This window comes from Egretta garzetta, unplaced genomic scaffold (assembly GCF_000687185.1).
Source record: "Egretta garzetta isolate BGI_Z169 unplaced genomic scaffold, ASM68718v1 scaffold139, whole genome shotgun sequence".
NCBI lineage: Eukaryota > Metazoa > Chordata > Aves > Pelecaniformes > Ardeidae > Egretta > Egretta garzetta.
The window spans coordinates 2,746,810-2,768,209 of NW_009260832.1; the positions used below are offsets into that span (position 1 = coordinate 2,746,810).

The 21,400-nt window shown below is 37.4% G+C and overlaps 1 protein-coding gene across 1 annotated transcript in view; it reads left to right on the plus strand.

The window, feature by feature from the left end:
* Positions 1-21,400, plus strand: part of SHPRH (SNF2 histone linker PHD RING helicase) — a 53,299-nt gene continuing 31,899 nt past the window's right edge. The window contains 14 exon segments of the mRNA XM_009646961.2: positions 1-45; positions 1,618-2,287; positions 2,424-2,553; positions 6,482-6,700; positions 7,020-7,098; positions 7,903-8,053; positions 9,789-9,894; positions 10,407-10,663; positions 11,093-11,295; positions 11,297-11,747; positions 15,019-15,270; positions 16,080-16,158; positions 18,110-18,273; positions 18,364-18,620. Of these exon segments, the coding sequence (XP_009645256.1) occupies positions 1,649-2,287; positions 2,424-2,553; positions 6,482-6,700; positions 7,020-7,098; positions 7,903-8,053; positions 9,789-9,894; positions 10,407-10,663; positions 11,093-11,295; positions 11,297-11,747; positions 15,019-15,270; positions 16,080-16,158; positions 18,110-18,273; positions 18,364-18,620 (2,987 nt within the window). The 5' untranslated portion in view covers positions 1-45; positions 1,618-1,648.

Below are 21,400 nucleotides of genomic sequence, written 5' to 3' on the forward strand. Positions count from 1 at the left end.
GCCTCTCCGGACCGCCACAGGTTGCTCAGGTGCCTCTGTTTGCAGGTTCGTTCCTCGCAGGTCGTCTCCTGGCCACAGCAGGTTTAAACAGATCTGCTCAAGACAGAGCGGCTCTCTATAGTTTATGCGCTCAAGTGCGATGCTGAAGTTGGCGTGCGCACGCAGACCTGGTGATGCAGGAATCCGTTCCCTGGTTTAAGTGCAATGTTATGATATGTCTGCTCGCCATGGGGGTTTGCTTAGTTTACTGTGAGCCGCAGCGCACTGTATTACTTTGAAAAACTCACATTTCCTTTATTCTCTTGTGTTTGAAATTCAAACACAGCAAGACTTACATATTTCTGAATGTTTCCTTTGACTTCTGTGAATTATAAAATTTAGGGGTTGGTTTTTTTTCACAAGACTCTCTTAAAACTGTTCAGAATTCTGCCCTGTTCCATCGTAAACCCCTTTAACGTTAGGATGTGGGACACCGGATTTGGTAGCTTAGAATATTTGCCTCTCATTTTTCTACAGTTCTTTAAAAGTTGTGTGCAGAAGCTGAATTGGCACAGATATCTAAATATTTTCCTGTCTTTGCTGACAAAGACAGTGCTGTGATATGAGGTCATAAATCTATTGCTGTGTTCAGGCTCCTTATAAAAACACTACTTTAAAAAAAAAAAGTTGCTATTTGTTTGAGTATTTAAGTATGAGCATGTAGTTTTGAGTATGTTGTTACTAGTTTCCCAGATGGGTCTAATATTCCATAATCTGCTTCTTCATGTGTGTTTTTTAGCACTTTAGGACGTGTGTACTTTATTTTCTAGTATTTTATCCACAAAATCTGTTCACTGTTGGGGTTCAGTCAAGGAGTTAGACGTGTATCTTGGCTTAGCTTTGCAATTAGTCAACATCAGTAAGATTATGCATTTAGTTTGCTGATTGGTCCCACTGAAATGCACAATATAATTAAGTAAGGGCTCCTCTACAAGCAATTTGTATATCCAGGTCCCAGGATATGCAGTTTCCTGGGAAAAAAAATGTATTCAATACTAGTAGGAAGGCCATTAGGGACTTCTGAGGACAGAACTTGATAGCTTAGGCTCTGACCCATACCTTATGGGCAGCTTTAGACTAGCCCTGTGTCAAGTTTGCTTAAAGTTTCAGCTCAGTATAGGCTTTGAAAGGAAGGAAGAATTTGGTATGCGTATTTTCCCCACCCCCACCCCCAAATCTCCTGTACCTCCTGCACTTTTGTTTGTGGAGCTTCTTTTGCCGTCTCCCTCCACCCCTGCCTTTGAGGGATTCTACTGTCTCTTGTTTTATATCTCGTCCCACAAGATTCTGAGTAACAGCTGTGAAATGTAGTGTTCTTGTTGATCTCTATTTATGTAGCTGTCTGGCAAAATGATAACATAAAGTACCAGGCAAATGCTTCATGTCCAGCCTTGTGCGATGGCACGGGGACAGGAGAGGCTCTGTAAAACTAAGTATCTTTTGAACAGTTAGATTTCTTAGTGCATATGCCTGTGTCCAAATCTTTTGCAAGTATAGCAGCTACTGCACAGTGAAATTTCAGTGGTGGCATTTGATTTTTGTAATACTTATTCCTGACTAATTTACTTCATCTCGCAGAGACTGAAAATACTGTTGAGAAAACGACAAAATGAGTAGTCGTCGAAAGCGCGCACCTCCATCAAAAATAGATGAGGAGGAGAAGAAAAAGCTCTGCTGGAATATGCATGAAGACCGGAGGAATGAGGTGATAACATTAGATGATGAAATGACTAATGAGGACAGTGTTCCAGGTCCAAGCACTTCTTCTGCATCTTTCATTGTTATAAATGATGATAGCACTGATGAAGATCTCATTCAAAAAGGCAGTGGCTCAAAATCAGTTAAGTTCTTAACAGTTAACGATGAAGACGACTCTTATTCCATCTTGACTCCTGTGTCAGTACAGCTAAATATTATAGTCTTGCCATACCGTGCAGGTGGGTCCTGGAAAGTTTTGTTGGGAGAATTTGCTCTTCATCTTCCTTCTGAGCAAATTCTAACTGACAAATTCCATGAAAGGAGCTTTACTTTGATGAGAGGAGAGACTGATGATCATCTGCAGGTCTGTGTTCATGAAAGAAGTGAAGAAGAGTACAGCAATGAAACAAAAGAATACCTGGGTGCTTATGAGCAACGTATTTTGGTGGAATCAACTTTAGGTGGTGAAATATTAGAAGGCTTGAGATGGTTGCAAAAGAAAAAGATAATTGGACTTTATCAAAGACCTGGAGAGACTCAAGCTTTAAAGGTATGGGTTCATGTATTTGTTCTGTCTACACCTGCAAATTTTCAAAGCACTGTTGTTATTTTCATACTCTTCTGTTTATAATATTCTTGTCATTCTAACAGTTAATTAAATGATTAACTGTGTAACCATTTCGCAGGTTGGAATTTACCTTCTGGAAGCTGGGCTAAGTAAACCAGAGTTTCTCAGTGATGGAGGTGGAAGACCCAAAAAAGCTAATCAGCTGATTCAGAAACTCATGGAAAAGTTCTATAGTTTTTTAATTCCAGGTAATGCAATTAATTAAAATGTTGATGAATAATTTTTGTTACTAAAGTGTGTCTTTTTTTAGTAGCTTTAGCTGTAAGGAAAAATAGCTATTCCTGCCATGTAGAGCAACTTCATTTTCAAGGTAATTCTCTCCATGTTATTATCTGACCATTAGTCACGTGCTAATTAGTTTATGGGCAAATTACAGGTGATAATATTCCTTCTGTACAGATAAGGCACTGGGGCATGTAGAAGTTTGAGTCCTTACCTTTTTAGGGAGTAAATACAACTTTCACCGATTCAGGTGGATTGTTTGAACAGATCTACAGTAGCTTGTCCAAGTTATACAGGAACTGTTTAAAAGAACCAGGAATTAAATTTGTAAAGCTTTTGTTCCTAGTGTGATGCCTAACACGCAACTGTGGCAACAGAATTTCTGTTTGGTTTATATTGTATATTGTATTATAGTGTAAACTGCTACAAAATGCTCCTTCATGATGGTTTTGAGAATAACTGCAGGTCTACAAATATGGGCCTTGTCATCATTTTGGAATTGAAGATATGTTTGCCAGATTATACTCAGTAGTGGTAGTAGTGATTTTTAGGGTGATCAATGGCCACTTTATGGTGTGGTGGCTTAGGAAACTCTTTTTAAAAAAAAAAAAAAAAAAACCAAAAAAACCAACAAACAAAAAACAAAACCACCTTGCTCTTGTTGCTGAGTGTAGGATGGATTCAAAATGTTAGCTGAGGGCTGACTCAATAACAATGACCATATGTACTGAGTTTCAGTGTTTTTGCAGAAGCAACAGAGGCCTAGCACCGGCTGTATAACTGTACTTAATTTCAAACAGCCGAATTGTGTAAAAAATTAGGCAACTTGCTAAAGAGAAGCTAAAAGGAACAGTTAACAATAAAATCTACATTTGTGCCTGCTGCAAAGCACAAACATGCAACTGTCAGAAAAGACTTGAGATAGACCAAGAGAAGGGCCAATATAACTGACCATGTGGTGAAGGGAAGATATTGCACATAAGAAGTCATCTTTCAAAACACTGAAGTAATCTGACTGAAGCAAATTTGTCAGTTTAGGTTTTAAAGCACAATAAAGCAGGTCCAAAAAGAAGTCTGAAGAATAAATAGTTTAAGATGCAGAAATGAGTAGTAGTGTTTTTAAATGCATTAGGACAAATACATTATCATGAATGCATTAGAAGCAGAATACCTGCCAGAGAATTCATAGAGTGGAGATGACTAAGGCATATAAAAGAGTGCTTAAATAAAGTAATGCTTTAGCAGGAAGCACAGCTTTCTTCTCTGCATATCTTCTCATTGTGGAAAAGTTGGGGAGAAGAGTTTGTTTATGGACAAAATGAACAGTGACCTATTTTGAGATCCAAAATAATTTTCTGCTGGAACTTTGTACATTTGTCCTCAGTATACTAAAGGATAGATTTTTATGTCTATATGGTTGAGTGCAACCAGCTCAGGTTCAAAAAGGGCCTGTGTTGCCAGCTGGTAAATTTTCTGACCGTTTTTTAGTGTGTATGTTTTGATGTGGCATAAAATAATAATGTAGTCTTGATTCTGTGCCAATAAATGCCATATAAATGAATAAATAAAATAGAGGGTGTGGAAAACAGAAATAAACGGTTGTTAACTTGTACGAAGATCACCAGTCACGTCCTACAAAGGCATGTGCAGCTTAATGCATTCATAATGCTTTGCAAAATACAGTAATTGGTGAGGTGGTATCATCAACAAACTTCAAATGTAGTACTCAGTATAATAGAGGTGAAGAACAGATGAAAGCTTGCAGGCAGGCTAGGCAATAGAGATTTAGTATAAATTCAATATAGATAAATATAAAGCGATGCAGAAGGAAAAAAAAATCCTTGCTTCACATTAGAAAAAAAATGATGGCCTCTTTGCTAAGTGTTGCAAGTAGGGTTGTAGTTCAGTAGGTAGGTGTATAGCTCAGTGAATGCATCAACTTAGTGTTCAGTGTCAGTCAAACCATAAAGAATTGTCCTGAAAGTATTAGAGAACAAACCAGGATCATTAAACCACTATATAAATCCATAGTGTCCATTATGCTATGCTCCGAATTCAGAAATAAAGCATGCCACAGAAATGGAAAAGCTTTGGGAGGGAAGACCCAGGCAGCTACACACTGTGAAACCAGTTACAGTTTCTAACAGTTTTTAAGCATGTACTTTTTGATGTAGCATGAAATAATATACCCTTGATTCTACGCTGATGAATACATTCCTCCTAAGAAGTATAAATTGATTTCCATTTCTGACAACTTAGTCTGTATTTGAATTTTGCCTGTTTTTAAACAGAATTAATTGAAATTTTTGTAAAACTGCAAGTACGTATTTTAACACTTGTCAGTATCAATCTAAAATGAACTCTGTGCAACAGCGTTCCAAGGTGAGGCTTCTTGTTCTCCCCATTGATGAGCAAATTCTTCTGTTGATGGAGTTGTGCACAAGGATTTACACAAATAGGGGCATGACTTCTTGATCTCATCTAATTTTTATATATTTGTTTTCCTTAGTGTACTCGTCCCGTTAATGTCCTTCTAGATGGTTTTGAGACTTTGTGGCAGGAATTTAATCTCAAGTTATGGCGAGCATAGGATAGATGCATTAATGAATTGCAAAAAAGTGACAAAATATTTAATATGCAGAAGCTTCCTGAGTTTTGGACAGTAATTGTAGAGTTAACAACTTTTTTTGAGAAATTTGTTTACAGATACTTTTGCTGGTTTTATAATAGTTTGTGTCCTGTATCTGCCATATAATACTACATGTTACTTCGTGTCGCTTCAGTGAACACACAGGCTTAGATCACTTTTGGATCCAGCTAGCTGCTTTCTGTCACTGAAGAGATAAAACATATCCAGTTGTATGAAGAAACATTTTACTTTAAAGTATATTGTAGTCCCCTGTAAAATGATGGACAGAATTAGTTTATATAGAAGTCAATTTATTATGGTCTGAAATGTGAGACTTAAAAACTGTTATTTTAGCAAGTATGATGATAGGTGTCATTATAGATCAACTTCATTGATCAAAGTTATACTCTGCAATCACTCCAATTTCTCTGTTCTTTTCATGAAGCGAGGAATGTGTTGTGAGAGGATCCCTTGGAATGGTTTCTATAGTATATACAGCTGCATGCTCTGCTTGGTGCTTTTCGTTTGGCTGGAACATTAGTAACCCCACTTGCGCATTCTGGTTGCCTTCTTTACGTTACAAGTCTTTATATATACAGTTTCCATGAATTTATAGAAACTTAATGTCTTCCAGAATTCTCTTCTCCCTTGTAAAGTGCTGGAATTATTCCATTGACCTAAAAGGATTAGGGGAGGGCACTGGTGGCTGCCATACATGGGCACATAATGTCCTGCTGTTTCCTGTTTTGGAAACCGTTCTTCACTTTAACCATCCATTTGAATGAAAGAAAGCTTTCTCCTTCCGTTAAAGAAAGTCCTAATAGCTGCCCCCAAACCTTATTTTAAGATTAAGCTGTCTGGTGTTTGTGCCAGGTACATCTCTTCTTTGTTAGCAGGAGGCATCGTAATTACAATTTGATTTAATTGTGCCTACCATTAGCTGTTTTCTCTTTCTATCAGTATATTGTACTTTTAAATTCACTTTACAGTCACTTTGTGCTGAAAATGTTGGCCTTGACTTGCTTCTAACTTTTTTTTTTTGAGAAAAATTCTGCAAGGTGGCTTTATCTCCAGTACTAGTTAGGGCTAGTATCTTTCTTTGAACTGTAGTTGTACAGCTGGTTTATTGGTACCGATGTTTTTAATTTGAGATTTTTTGCTTTGCTTGCTTTCACATGTTAATTAAATATGTTGCAGCAAAGTTTACTGCAGTGTTGACCAAAGTTGATTGATAATGCGTGTCTTGAATTATTTGGTATATGCAGATGAACTGGAGGAAGATGAGGAAGAATCTGACATGGAATTGGAGCGACAAAATATTGAAGAGCTTTATGACTTTGTAAGGCACACCCATCAGCAGGATATCCAGTTACTGAGAGAGGATGTGCAGCATCCTGCATTAATTCCTATTCTGAGGCCATACCAAAGTGAGGCTGTGAACTGGATGCTTCACCGAGAGAACCTCACAAGCGCTCCAAGCAGTGGCAAGTATATGGGTCTGGAAAACTTGCATAACTGAGGAAAGTGGCATTGTATTGTCAGCAGTAATGTTTTCTTGCTGTTTGATTAGAAGCTCTGTTAATTATTTCATTACTATTCTTATAAGTTGTTTGGTTAGTACACTAAATGATAAACTAAACTTTGCTGAACAGCAGTTGATGTGTCTTACTGGTCATGAAGTGCTGTGGAGGTAGAAGTCTGCTTTTTGTCTCTAAATGTCACAATAAGGCTGAGCAGTTCTAAGCAGTGTGCTGTTTATAGAAAAACCTCATAATAATAATAACATGAACTCTTTCTCTGTAGAAAATGCACTGCACTTCTTATGGCGGGAGGTCATCACTCTGGATGGAGTAAAAATCTACTATAATCCATTTACTGGCTGGTATGTTTTTATAGTTACCTCTTTCTGAGAACACCTCAAGGTTGTACTTTGTGAAAACCTTGTTGGCAGCTTTTACCTGGAGTATATAAAATAATCCATAACTGTCATTTTTCAGTTAGCAACTAAAGAATTAGAACAGTGGTATCTTTAATTTGGGGGGAAAAAAAAGGGCAAACTGGATTATATAATGCACAGGCAAATATGTAAATCTTGAATTGAAGACATAATTCTTAAAGGTGTTGGTTTTTTTTTTTTTAATGTCAATGCAAATTTGTGGTTTTAAGGCTAACTTTTTTTTTTTAAATTGGAGAATTGGAGGCTTTGACCTTCTGGTCCAATGTTTTTAAAATCTAAAGGAAGGAGACAGTATAATGCTTCTTATGCATGCTGGGTATTGTATTACTAGTTCTGTTTCACTTTTCTCATTAATTTGGTTAGAATAGAATCTTTTGATTGCTAGTTTGCTTTTTCTTTTCCCTGTATAAGTTTGAGTTCTTTAATACACGTGGTTATAAATATATTCCAATTTTTTGGAGACTAATATTATGAAATGCTAAGATTAGCGAGGCAAGGCCTGTTAGGAGGGGAAAAAAAAAAATCAAAAAACTTCTGGCATATGTATTCTTGGTCAGCCAAAAAGCTTTCTTGCTTTTTTCAATCTCAGCTCATCTAATAAAAGATACTGCCTCAATTTACGAACTTTGACTTGCTGAAGCTATTCTGTATGTGTCCCTGAACACATCCTTCTCTGTTGCACCATTCTATAGTTACTAACTTCCGTTTGGGAATATACTTGAATTTTAGTATTATCCGTGAATATCCAATTGCTGGACCCCAGTGGCCTGGAGGTATTTTGGCAGATGAGATGGGTCTTGGAAAAACAGTAGAAGTGTTGGCTCTTATTCTGACTCATACCCGACCAGACATTAAACAAGATGATCTGACGTTACCTGAGGTAAGAAAATCAGGATAAGATTTAGTATGAAGAAAATACTTTTCTTATTAATGGAAATGCACTTCTCTTGAATTTATCGCTTTCTGTTTTATAGAAGTCCAGATTTAAAGCTGGATTAAAGTACAGTGAAAGTTTTTGCTTTGTAGGATGTGATACTTGGCAGCATAAATAGTGGAATAGTTTTCATGAGAAGGAATTGAGAGTTTGCCATTGTTGAAGGGTGTTAGCAGGCAACTGTGCTGTTGGTAGTTTACATGCACTCCAGGAGTGTATAAACATGTAACTTAGTCTGCTATGTTGGAAATCATTCTCCCCTTTACTGCATTGTATTGATGAGTATTAAATATCCGTTAGACGTATGTTCTGTGCTAAAATAGGGTTGATTTAAACCCGGTGAATAAAAATTTCTGCTCCCCCTCTATTTCATATAATAAATGGGCTTATTTAACAAGTTTTCCATCTTTTCACTGTGAAAACTTAGCTTGTTCACTAACACCAAAAACTTTCTCTGAAGGGAGAGAGCCTTTATCCTTAAGTAAACTCTTACCATTTTCGTGGGTTCCATCCTTTTGAGTTCATGGCAGCCAGTTTCATTGTACATCTAATCATAATGATCTCCTGCCTGCTTGTAATTTTATCAGTTAAAAAGACACCGTTCTCAGGGAATAAGATTCTTCTTAAATGTACCAGAAGGTGAGCACTGAGGAGTGTGAAGAGGGGAGTATCAGCACTAAAGCATCTGGATATCAACTGGCAACAATAGCTAGAGACCATAGCTTTTGGAGAGCTGGAGTTATGAAACTGTTCCATGATAATGAATAGTTGCGACAGACATCTAATATTTTGGGGTCTTTATGAACAGAATTATATGACATTGCCTCTGGTTAAAAGGCACTATTCCAGTCATCTACAAGGGCCCTTGTCATCTGCATTTTTCTTGTCTTCAGGCATAAAACATCTTTGTATGATGTCCTGAAGAAAAACCAAACCTGCTGTATTCCAAAAGAGACTTTCTGGATGACTCCTGGCTTGTGTAAGCCAATACTAGAGTTACTCCAAGTACTTCAACTCATTGTAGGGCTCAAACAGTGTCTGGAGTTTCACTGCAGTTACCATTTAAGAACTCTGCAAAACAACCAATCAGACAGGGCAAAGTATCGATGAATACAGCTATAAAACAATTAATGATAGAAATTTTGGCACTGCATTTGTTCCAGCTTTGTGATTCTCTTTTATGTCCTGGTTCTTGAGTATCCATCTCCTTAATTAAATCACTATTTCTGAATCACTAATCATAGAGTAAATCGGGGGGGGGGGAGGGGGCAATCACTAAAAAGAGAAACTTAACTTGTTATACAATTAACTAGGGCTTTTCAATCTATATTGCTTACCTCCTTCTGTGTTTCTAGCTGTATGTTAAATATGTATTTTCTTCCCCCCATCGGTAACCTAGATCACTTATAGATTCCTGCAACTTCATTCTGAAGTAGTGGAGGACCAAAGTGGCTTGGAGGGCTGTTCTTTCTGTTCTCAGTGTAGGGTGCTGAATAGTGTTTGCCAAGAAACTGAACTGAATGGGGTCTTGCTCTGTACACTAAAAATGAGCTATCTGAGCAAATTAGTGAGATAAGAGTGCATGGCGGTAGCAGCTCATGCTTATTTTCAAATGTGAAAAGATTAATGAATTACTGTGAAGAGACATGAACTAATAACTATTTAATGTTGTCTGCATTAGGGTAAGCTTGTGAACTTCTTTGTTCCACCTCAACCTTTAGAAGGAAATAAAAAGAAAAAAACAAAGGAAATGGAGCTTAAATTGAAGGAAAAAATACAATATCCCAGTAAGTATTACTGATGACTTTTAAAATACATTTTGCTTTTGACGTATATCTTATATCGGCCGCTGACTAGGAGTTCAATGCTACCCTTCACTTCTGCAGAATGAAATGATTCTTTTGCTGGGCACCATGATGTAGGATTGCATGCTACAAACAAGTGATCCACAGTTAAAAGTAAAGTTACCAACTCAGATCTCTGTGCTACAGAGCTCCAGTAGCTAAAGGTCACTGTAAGAGAGTTTGTGTGTTTAACTGAAATACACTGTCTTTTTATAAACTTCAGTAAGAAAATTGGATGACTGATTTCTATTGCTATTCGATATTGCCTTAGAGTCGTGAAAAACAGTGATTTGTAGGGCTACCTCAGGTAAAGCACTGTCAAAACTGCGGTCTGTGTTTGCCTTGCATTTTTTTAGATAAGTGCTGTGTTTAGAGTTTCTTTAATATGCATCTTCTGAGGTAGATTTCTTTTTTCTGAGCTGTAAGGCTTTTTTTTGCTTTGATTCTACATATAGGCTTACGAGTGATGATATTAGCAGCTGTAAAGGAAATGAATGTGAAGAAAGGAGCATCCATTATTGCAATATTTAAATACATCAGTGCTATATATAGGTATGACATACAGAGAAATAGACGACTTCTCAAAAGAACTCTAGAAAAACTAATTGCAGAACAAGTAGTAGAGCAAGTCAAAGGACATGGTCTGGCTGGGTCTTTCAAGCTGGGAAAGAATTACAAGGAACAGAAGAGGCGAGAAAGGACCAAAGAGCAGGTAAAACATGCTGCCATACTTCAAAGACTGTTGCAAAGGCAGGTCTTATTTCTACCAATTGCATGCTACTCTTGGCCATATTGACTGTGTGCACTAGTTCAGTGACACTGGCTTATTGATAAAAATGAAGAAAACTGCAGCATTTGCTTTGACATTCATAAAGCAAGAAGCAGAAATCATAAGTAGATCAAATTTGGGGCTAAAATATTAACTATATCTGTCGTAAATCTTTTAAGATAGTGCTGTGGGGGCTGGCAGGTATATTGTTCTTACTGTGAAGTTGTTTTTTAAACACTGGTAAACACTAACCAAATCCTTAAACTGGAAATTGATATAAAATCTTATTATCTATATCTTGATGTGTTTATACGTTCAAAAAAAAAAAAGTGAGGAGAAAGTCTGACATTCTTGATTAATTTTACTTTGTAGATAGCAAGGACTTCAGAAAGCATTCAGAAGAAGCAGTTGACTGATGCTAAAACTAAAACCAAAGAATCAAGAAATAGTGATGTCATTTCCGAAAATGTTCTTAAAACCCCTTTACGGGTGGATATCACCATGGAAGAACATGATTATTGTACAACTAGCAAAAACAACAGGAAATCTGAAGCAGATCAGGAGAACTCTGTAAAAAAATTTGCATGGCAGCCTCCTTGTCTCCAGTGACATGAGCAGTAATCCTGATCTTGATGTTTCTAAAACTACGGCTGATGTCCAGCAGGAAACCCCAAAGGACCAGTCCTCACATTCCCAAGAACGTGCTGGCAGTAGCATACAACATACCAGTTCTGTATTTCCATTTAATACCTCTGAATATCGTTTTGAATGCATCTGTGGTGAGCTTGGACTGGCTGACTATAAAGCTCGTGTGCAGTGCCTGAAATGTTACTTATGGCAGCATGCAGAATGTGTAAACTACAAAGAGGAAAACCTGAAGATCAAGCCCTTCTACTGTCCCCATTGCCTTGTGGCAATGAAACCAGTTTCCACAGGAGCAACTCTGATAATTTCTCCGAGTTCTATTTGTCATCAGTGGGTAGATGAGATCAATAGGCATGTGAGATCATCTTCTCTTCGAGTTCTGGTAAGACTGTATAGCTTCATATTCTGGAGGGTTATTTTATCAAGGCTTGGGGCTTCCTGTCTATCACATAAAGTTCAGAGGTTTTTGTTCCCTGTGTCAGAATTCTACATTTCTTGCTATTAGACTTATGCTTTGGCATCACACGGTGCATTGGTGTCCCAGAAAGACTGTCTTCATTTTTTCCTTCTTAGTTGATCACTGGGAGATGATACAGTGGACTAGATATCTTTATCAAATGGAAGCAAATTTTGAGCAGTTGCAGCAACAGGTGATTTCTGAGAGGGGAAGCTGTTTGTGGTTTTGGTTTTTTTTGTTTGGTTGGTTTTTTCTGAAAGCTTACCAAGGAACTTAGAAAGGCCTAACTACAGGTGTCTTGACAGTGTCGTCTCACTGTATGTTAGCACCTAAGCTAACCTCTGACGGTTGCTTCTCATTTTGTTCTAGGTAAAAACAGTGTTTCAGTAGGTAAAGAGTGTACTTTTGAATTTCTGGTTCTCAGGCTTTATAGAAGAAGTCTTGGGCCTTGTTTACTGAGAAAACTTGGGCATTGTCTTTATAACGTCTGCCATATGTATTAGGATGTTGCTTATCTGGACATCATGTATTGTCCTTTTACTTGATTTCTAGTAGCTCTATCACTAAAATAAACCTAATTATACATATGGTAACTATGGCTATACAGAATTTTTTTTAATATAGTTATCACTGTATTCAAGGGTAGCCATTGTCTTTTATTAATGATGCAGTCAAATTTTGTCCTGTGTATTTTTAGTAGGCAAGAAACTTTAATGATAAAGTGATGTGAGAACCACAGATTCCTTATATTTTGAATATAACAGTAGTAGTAGATTGATAGAGGGGAAGCCTTGTGCTGAGGGATATGTCTGATACCTTTAGCTCTCCTGCATAGATGCCCAATGTATAAATGGATTCTAGGCCTCCAGTAAGCCATTTGCGTGAGCAGTCTAATTAGCTTTAGTGCAGCAACTAACAAATGTGTAAAACTTGCACAGCTTTTGCAGGACCCAGTCCAAGTTTTATACCAGTTCTGATGAAAACTGTCAGAAATAGATTTACATGGTAACAGTAAAATAGCTTAAATACTGAATGTCAGTACTTTAAGCTGTGTGACACCTTCCATTCCAACACGTTGTTTTCATTTTCTTTTAACTGCCAACTGTAAGTCATCCAGTCTTGCTTTCAGTGTTGCTTCAAAATTAAAATTTGTTGGATTTTTTTTTCTGTAAAGTTAAAACAAAAATAGTGCAGATGTTTCAAAGAACCATTTTCACATGTTAACAGGTTTTGCATTGCGTGTGAACGATGGTTTTTATTCTTCCAACTGCTTATAACCCATGGGAAATTCTAATGGTTTTATGTAATAGAACAAGAAATTAAAATTTATCAGTAGGTCTTGCTTTGTGGCAGGTTGTCTTTTCCTGCTGCTGTGAAATCAACCAAAACTTGGCCAAGTTATAAACCTCCGGAAAATCTGTTCATAAATACTTAGAAGAGATCATTAGACTTTGACAGCTATCTTTTTTTTTTTTCTTCTTAACAGTTGCTTCAGGGAGCATGCCTTTTCTTTTTTTTCTTTTCTGGCCTTCCCCTTCCCCCCCACCCCACCTTCATTCATGTGCATTGACCTGTTTGCATGTGCTCTGTTGTCACACTCTGGGGCTGAAGAGAAATATTCTGCGAGTGTTTCTTTCAGTTCACAGAAACACTGTTGCTATATGCACAAATGTAGAGGCAGATTATTACTGGAAGAAAAAGTAGTTAACGGTGAAATTAACAGTGAAATTGTGTGCGGATCATCAAGGGGTAAAGGGGGGGAAATCAACTAACGTTTTACAGGCTCATCTTAATTTTGGTATTTTTAACTATTAGTTGCGTGAATCAAGAGAACATTAAAGTTTCTGAAACTATGAGGGACTGAAAGATGGTGCAGTTTATTAAGTGGTAAAAGCGTTTGTAGGTAGTTGCAGATAAACACTAACCAAGATGGTCCGTTCTTGTATAATAAATCATGAGTTCAGGGAATGAGAGACGAATAGAAAGATGCTCAACTATTTGAAGTTGAGATTAGAATATAGATTCTTTCTAAAAAAGGTAGGGATATTCCTGTATCTGTCAGAAGAAAGCCTTATCTGTTTTAATATTGTGATTAATATATAGATCTAGATGAGTGATAAGAAGTAGCTGGTAATAAAATTCTTAAATTAAGCAATGGATGCCTGTAATTTTGACGTAGATTTCTGAGGTAAATTGAGAGCAAGAGAAAAAGTTTGAATGAGAAGGAAAAAAAGGTGATGGATATATAGCTCTGGTAATAACTGTTCTTAGTAGCTAAAAGTCCTGGAGATGAAAAAACACTCCTATTCCAAAAATATATTTTGATTGTGTACTGTACCACATATTATTTGAAATCTTAACATGTTTGGTATTGTAAGTATATTGGGGCTCATATGTGCTGTGTTTATTTTCTTTAGATATAGAATGCTACCGTGGGGAAGCATACAGTAAAATCTTTGGTTTAGCTTGTTAATTTTCTTTATTTAAACTGCTGTGTGTTTCTGAAAGGATTATGCTAAAAATGACGAGAGAGAAGAAAAATACTTCTGATAGTAGAATCAATGTCAATATGAAAGGCTTCTAATAATATTCTGTTGGTGCACAGGGATTGTTTCTTACTAGCATATTCTTTCTATCTCATGAGTCTCTGTAGAAATCCTTTTTCTAGATAAAACATTCTCCAGAGCATAATTTCTGTTTTTTAAATATTTTGCTGCATGCTTCTGTCTTTGCCTAATCATCCAGAACATTTTTGGGGCAATGGGGAGAAAGGTAATACCTCTATGGTAAAGGAGAGGACCAGACATGTAACACTGACTTACATAATGTTGCTCCATACAACATTATAGAATTCTTAATCTTGCAAACAACTGTTGCAATAAATAACTGTTGTAGAAAATACTGAAGTCCTCTTTTTCTTCGAAGGAGGAAAAAAAAAAAAGTTTTGTGAAGATACAAGTAATCACATAAAAATTTTGCATCAATGCCTGTATTGACTTTATTATCAGTGTTAGTTACATGGTTTTCCCACCGTGCTACTGTATTGAATACAGGTTTTATGAATGGTTTCATATTATATGAGCAACACTGCTAAAAGCATGCGCGTATTAAGCTGTACTGGTACTTTAGCATTTTTATTAAAGTGTCTCTTACCTTTATTCTTTGCTATTGTGCTATTGAATGCAAATCTATGTAGGTGTATCAAGGTGTGAAGAAGCATGGCTTTTTGCAGCCACACATGTTGGCAGAGCAGGAGGTGGTTATTACTACATATGATGTCCTCCGCACTGAACTGAACTATGTAGATATACCCCACAGTAACAGCGAAGATGGGCGCCGTTTCAGGAACCAGAAGCGGTACATGGCCATCCCAAGCCCCTTAGTAGCAGTGGAGTGGTGGAGGATCTGCCTTGATGAAGCACAAATGGTTGAATGCACTACTGCAAAGGTATGACATTCCTGGTAATGCATTTATTTAACTTGAAAAGGTTTTGACAAGCTTATTGTAAATAATGCAATAGACTTCCCTCTCCCCCTCTTAACATTCAGTGCACTCAGGTAATTTGTCCTTGTAGCTTGTTCTTTAGAAGTAAATTTTCTGTTGGAGTGAGTTACTATTAAATGGTTGTCCTGTTGGAATTTTGGCAGACTGTGAAGTATATCCAGCTCAGAAAATACTTAACATAATCTATACTGACAGTTTAAAAAACTAGGTCATCATGTTGTATATGGTGTTTGATAGTTTCAAACAAGACACTAGCCTGTTCAGTGACATGGTTCAGAGGCATGAATATGTCCTTTGGGTCTAGAAGCTAAAATAGTCAGCAGTCTGTCTGCAAACTCTAGGGCTGCAGTCTACGGAGGGAGATTATTTTAATTAGTATTTGTCCAGTCTTTTTGCCCAAGACAGGAAGACAAAAATGCTGCTTACGTAATGGCTTATGGGCTTTATTTTTTGTGTGGTTTTTTTTACAGTTTCTTTTGCCAACTGTTTACCTTGTGTGAAGTCTTAATTGCATTTGATTACTTGGAAGTGGATATGGCTTTTATTGGCTTTCAGTTACCTTCAAAAAAAGCTCAATGACTTTATACACATTTTTATAAGATATTGTACCAGTGCTGCTTATAGGTCTGCTGATCTTACATACTGAAAAGACGTTCAGATTTCTTAAAAATAAGGTCCACGTGTTCTCAGACTGTGTTCCGCTCTGTCCTGGTTTTTCCTCTCCTACCATTGGTTCTATCTTCTTTTGCTAGGCTGCTGAAATGGCACTCCGGTTAAGTGGAATCAATCGCTGGTGTGTCAGTGGCACTCCTGTGCAGCGTGGATTAGAAGGTAAGATTTTTATGTAGCAGTGTCATCTGTGGGTTTTCCTTGTGCTGATAATTAGGTAGTGGCTTGAAGCAGTTAAAATGTCTGCAAGTTTTGCTCTGAATTCATTAGGTACTCTGACTTGGTAAGCCATAAACCTTAAGCATGTAATAAAGCCATCAATAAATGTAGCAGTGTAAGAATTGCAGAGCTGAAATCTTTTTATCTCCCCGAGTTAGATGAATACTTTGGGGAGCAGAGAAGTTGTATGTCGAACAGCTGACTCAAGTCCATCCTTCACTTAGCAGAGTGGGTAAATGTTAACCCTTCTCTATTGCAGCTAAAGATAGTCTGCTCTGGTTACAAAATCCTTCTAACTGTCAAATACAGCAAGCAAAGCTGTATTTGCTTTTTGCATAGCCCTATATGAACTACTGTGGGCATCAACTGCCATGAATATAAATTCTAAAAATCATACTAAAGCTTTATGAAACTGTCTTAAGGCCTTATGTAAAGACTTAATGAATTGAGATGTGTGGAGTAGGGAGCTGCATGTTGGCAGGTGTCATTTATCTTGTCTTTTTTTGTGAGGTACTTGGTTTCTGTAGACAGGCTTCAGAGAGAGAGAGAGAAAAAAAGAAAGGGAACTGACCCACTTTTTTATCTCCGTGTACTTTGATGAATTTAGGAATAATGTGGTACACACTGAGGCAATGAGTTTCAAAGTGGATAAATCAGTGTGAGCGTTTGTGTGCATTTGTGAACTATTGCTCAGATACCAAACTATTATAAAAGTCAACATTGTATATTAATTCTTAATGGAATTGTGGATTAAATTTATAAATACACACAATAGTTGTGAGAATACATAGTTAATAAAGTGAACACTATAGAAGGAAGCAATTGATTTGACTGCCATGATTAACTTGTTCAAGTCCTTATGTGTGATAGTGTTGATTTAATACATATCTGAAATGTCATACTGTCCATAATACGTGTTGACCAGGCACTCGGGCTATACTGAGGCAGCCCGCATTGCATAGGGGATGAAAACAGCTGACTAATTTAAATCTGTGCTGCTGCTGCTATAATAAAGTGGGATAGGACCTCTGGGTAAACAGTTGCTTCCTGCATAGAAATGATTCCCAGGATTTTTCTTCCCCTGGTCTATGATGTATTTGGTGAATGTCTTATGGCGCTCAGCTGAATACCAAAATTACCGTAAAGCTAACAGAATAAAGAACTACATTCTTTAAGAACTATCTGTAAGATACCATCATATATTTCTATTTCTGCATTATCCACATGCAACATTTAAATGTATGCTTCTGTATTTTTCCAGTGAGATTTACATACAAGCTTCAAGGCAGTATGCCCTTAAATTTCATCCCCCAGAATGATGGGTTTCTGAGTTGGGCAGAACTAGCAAGCTGTGTTCTCTCGATTAGTAAGAAAACAATAAAAGTGTTTTGTTAATTTCTTATGCCTTAGTAGAAAAGTGAAAGTCTTCTGAATTGTGGCCCCTCTTGGGATGGTGGGCAATAGACAGTTGGTGCACAGCAGGCTGTGACGTAATGATACTGAGCAATATTGTTTTAGAAAAAGCTGGCAAACCCCAATAACCATATGCAATTGTGTAATTTGTGCCTCTCACCTCTACTCTGAATAGGTTTAAATTCATTGCTCTGTTCTGCTAAACTTGAAATTAGGACAGGGTCTCACAAATAGTTATATTCCATCAAGTTCTGTGAAAATCAGTAACTAGTTGAAGGAGAGAACCCCTGCCTTCCCCCATCTGGTCCCCTGCCTCAAATTAGCTATTTTGGTGAGGGAATGACTAGAAAAAGAGTGGAAAAGATAATGGCCAGAATGTAGTTGCTTTATGCCTGGTAACCTTTGTATGGAAGTTAATTTTTTTGGAGGCATATTGTGAAGTATTAAAACATTGTACTAAACCACTTTCTTTTCTTGGCAGATCTGTATGGATTAGTCCTTTTTCTTGGAGTTGATCCTTACTGGGTCAAACGTTGGTGGGACCAACTTTTATATCGACCTTATTGTAGGAAAAATCCCCGGCCTCTCTACAGTCTAATTGCCAAGATAATGTGGAGATCGGCAAAGAAGGATGTGATTGACCAAGTAAGTAAGAGTTTTGGATTTTAAAATTCCTGAACAACATTTATCAATAGCTTTATTTTCAAATTACTACTTTTCTTTTTTTAACTGCAGATTCAAATCCCCCCTCAGACAGAAAATGTACACTGGCTTCACTTTTCTCCTGTGGAGAGACACTTCTATCATCGCCAGCACGAGGTGTGCTGCCAGGATGCATTGGCAAAACTCAGGAAGATTTCAGACTGGACTCTTAAGCTTAGTAGCCTAGATAGAAGGACTGTGACTTCTATTCTGTACCCTTTGCTGCGGCTGAGGCAGGCGTGCTGTCATCCACAAGCTGTTCGGGGAGAGTTCTTGCCATTACAGAAAAGGTGAATTTCTGTCACTTCTTAAATGGCTTGCTTTATCCAAAGCAAAACTCTGATTGTTCATAACGGTGCAAGATCTTGTACAGTTCTTGAACAAGCCTAATTTTAAGCTTCTTTAGTTAAATGTGCAATTATGGCACACCAAGCTATCTGACCTCAGAAGTTGAATAGGATGCAGTGGGGTAGTTAGTGTAATTCTTGTATTAAAGAACATAGCACTGAAAGGCAGTTGTTTGTGCAGTAACGCTTACGATGCTGATGGACACTAGGGTGTTGCAGGTGGTGGACTGTGTGTGAAACAAACCCAGATTCTTTTTCAGTTTTAAATAAGTCCACTGATTTTCTGTCTCTTATAAAACTCATGTTCATAAATAAGAACAATGAACAAAATGAATAAACAGAACAGAATAATTCTTTAATTCAAAGAAAATATTGTTCATATAAGGTGCAGAATATGTAACTACAGATCCAAACTTGAAAGCTGTTCAAATGCTTTTTCCTTTTTTTCTGTGTGTGTGGTGTGGTTTTTTTTTGTTTTTTTTTTGTTTTTTTTTTTTTTTCCCTGCATGCTTTCAGGATCATCTTCCACACAAGTGCCCAGCAGTTTGGTCTCAGCCTTAGACCAAAAGCATGTTGCTAGTGCTCTTTATGAAATGTAGCTGCTACTTTTTCAGTCAGAGGGGGGTTGTGAAAGAATGGGCTGTTTCTGTTCCAGGCTCTGAGCACTGTCTGTGTTGTTTCATTTTTAAGCTACAGGTAGGGAAGAACTTAAAACTTTTAACACTGCCAGTGTTATTTCTACCATTTCCTGCTCTTGTTCTTCCATTCTTTTCAGTTTCTTTCTATTGTTTTATGAAGTTTTGTGTCCTACTTCTTCCCCTTTCTCATACAGGCCACCTACAGCGCCTAAGCAGCTGTAACTGACTTTGCACCTATTTCAGCAGGGACCAGTTGTAGGCACTGTGCACTTTCTGTCTAACGGTCTGCTAGTGTGGAGGCAAGGACTCAAACATCGGAGAAATCAATATTCCCACCAGCCCATACAAGATAACTTGCATTAAAATGAGCTAGTGGATTACAAATTGATGGGGTACTAAGGTGCTGGGGACATCTTAGTACTGTGTTGATTTTGGTGGAATGCTTGTGGAGTGACAGCTGTATGGTAACTGTGGTGGAAAAACTAGCAATGAAAAAACTAAATCTTTCTTAAAATCATATGTACAAAGAAAAGTTGTTTCCCAGCACTATTCACATGTCTTTTTTTGTGAACCAAGCTTGACTGCATCAGTGGACATTCCCAGAATAGAGAGAAGATTTGGCTCCTGGCTTTGTTTATATATATGAGAATAATGAAGAAATTCAGTCCTAAGAACTTTGATGAAGAAGAGAAATTTACTGGAACAAGAAAGTTGATGCTGGAGCATATGGATAAGAGAAACTGGCCATAAACAAGGAAGCTGAGTTTGGAGCATATTCTATGCTAGATGACCTTTTTTCCCACCTGTGTAGTAAAGACAGTAAATGAGAACATCTCCTCAGCAAAAATATAGCCCTCAAAAGGGAGTTTTCTAGGCTTCCCTAGTTACATTGAGTAAAAAACCCCTTCTTTTCGTCTTAATTGGTAGTCTCAGGCTATATACAAAATTGCATACTTTATCTGTACATCCTTTTGCTTTTATAATTTTCTTTGAAACTGCTGGTGGTCTTGAAAAATGAAAGAGAAGTTGTAGTGGTAGAAGCATCAGAGTATGAGCAGCAGGTGCTATGTGTATTTGCCAATACCTCTGCAGAATTCAGCTAATTATAAATAGTGATTATACTGATTTAAAGCCTGCTCTAGTGTGAGACTGTAGTGCAAACTCAAGGAGCAGTTTCTGCAAATGGAACAGTGTTTCAAGGAAGGTAAAATAAAGGCCTAGTGAAGGATACCTTGGAAGGTATACGTGAAAGGTTATCTTGGGCCCAGACCATGCAGGAGTTATGCCACCTCTTACTGTACTCCGCAGCACTAAACACCAAATAGTACATGCTTCGCCTGAAGATGAATGAGGCTGAGGAGCAGAGTTTCAGGGAGGGGAGTAGTGTCTGGTCTCACAGCAGCGATTGGTCATAGGAGCAGCCTCAGGTCAGCTCTTGTAGACTGTTGCTGCAGTTTATTCGCCTTTCTCTCCGCATCAGGCTTCTTCCTGCCCGGATTCTTTGTCCTTTGGCCTTACTCCAAGCTATCCTTCATGCTTCTTTCTTCTTTCTCATCTCTGTTCTTGCTTCTGCCTCTTACCTCTCAGTTTCCTGTATTTTTATGTTAAACTAACTCTCTTCTGACTAAATTCCTCTTAAGAATTACAAATACTACAAACAAATGTAGAAAAAGAAGTTTAAAATTATAGCAGCTAATCTTCACTATTCTCATTCCACACTTTTTGTGTCTTACCTTGACACATCATCTGTTCTGCTTGTTTAGATTGGTAGCGGAGGCGAGAAATGTAGTCTCTCATAGCTGTTTTCATCTGAACAGCTTCTGGCAAAATGAGGTTTAATTTCACTTGTTTCCAGTTCACGACTAACAGAAGGAGCAAAATATTTTGCCCTATGAAGGATTATTTTACCTAATTCTAATTTTTCTCTTGTTTCTTATTTCTTTCTATTTTTAGGAAATGTCAAACTGCTTTAGGGTAAAGCTCTAGCTAGAAGAAAAACTGACAACTACATTTTTTTTTAATGAGTAAATAAAACTAAAAATTTGCACAGTATGTTGGATGCATGTAACAATCTTTCATGCTGCA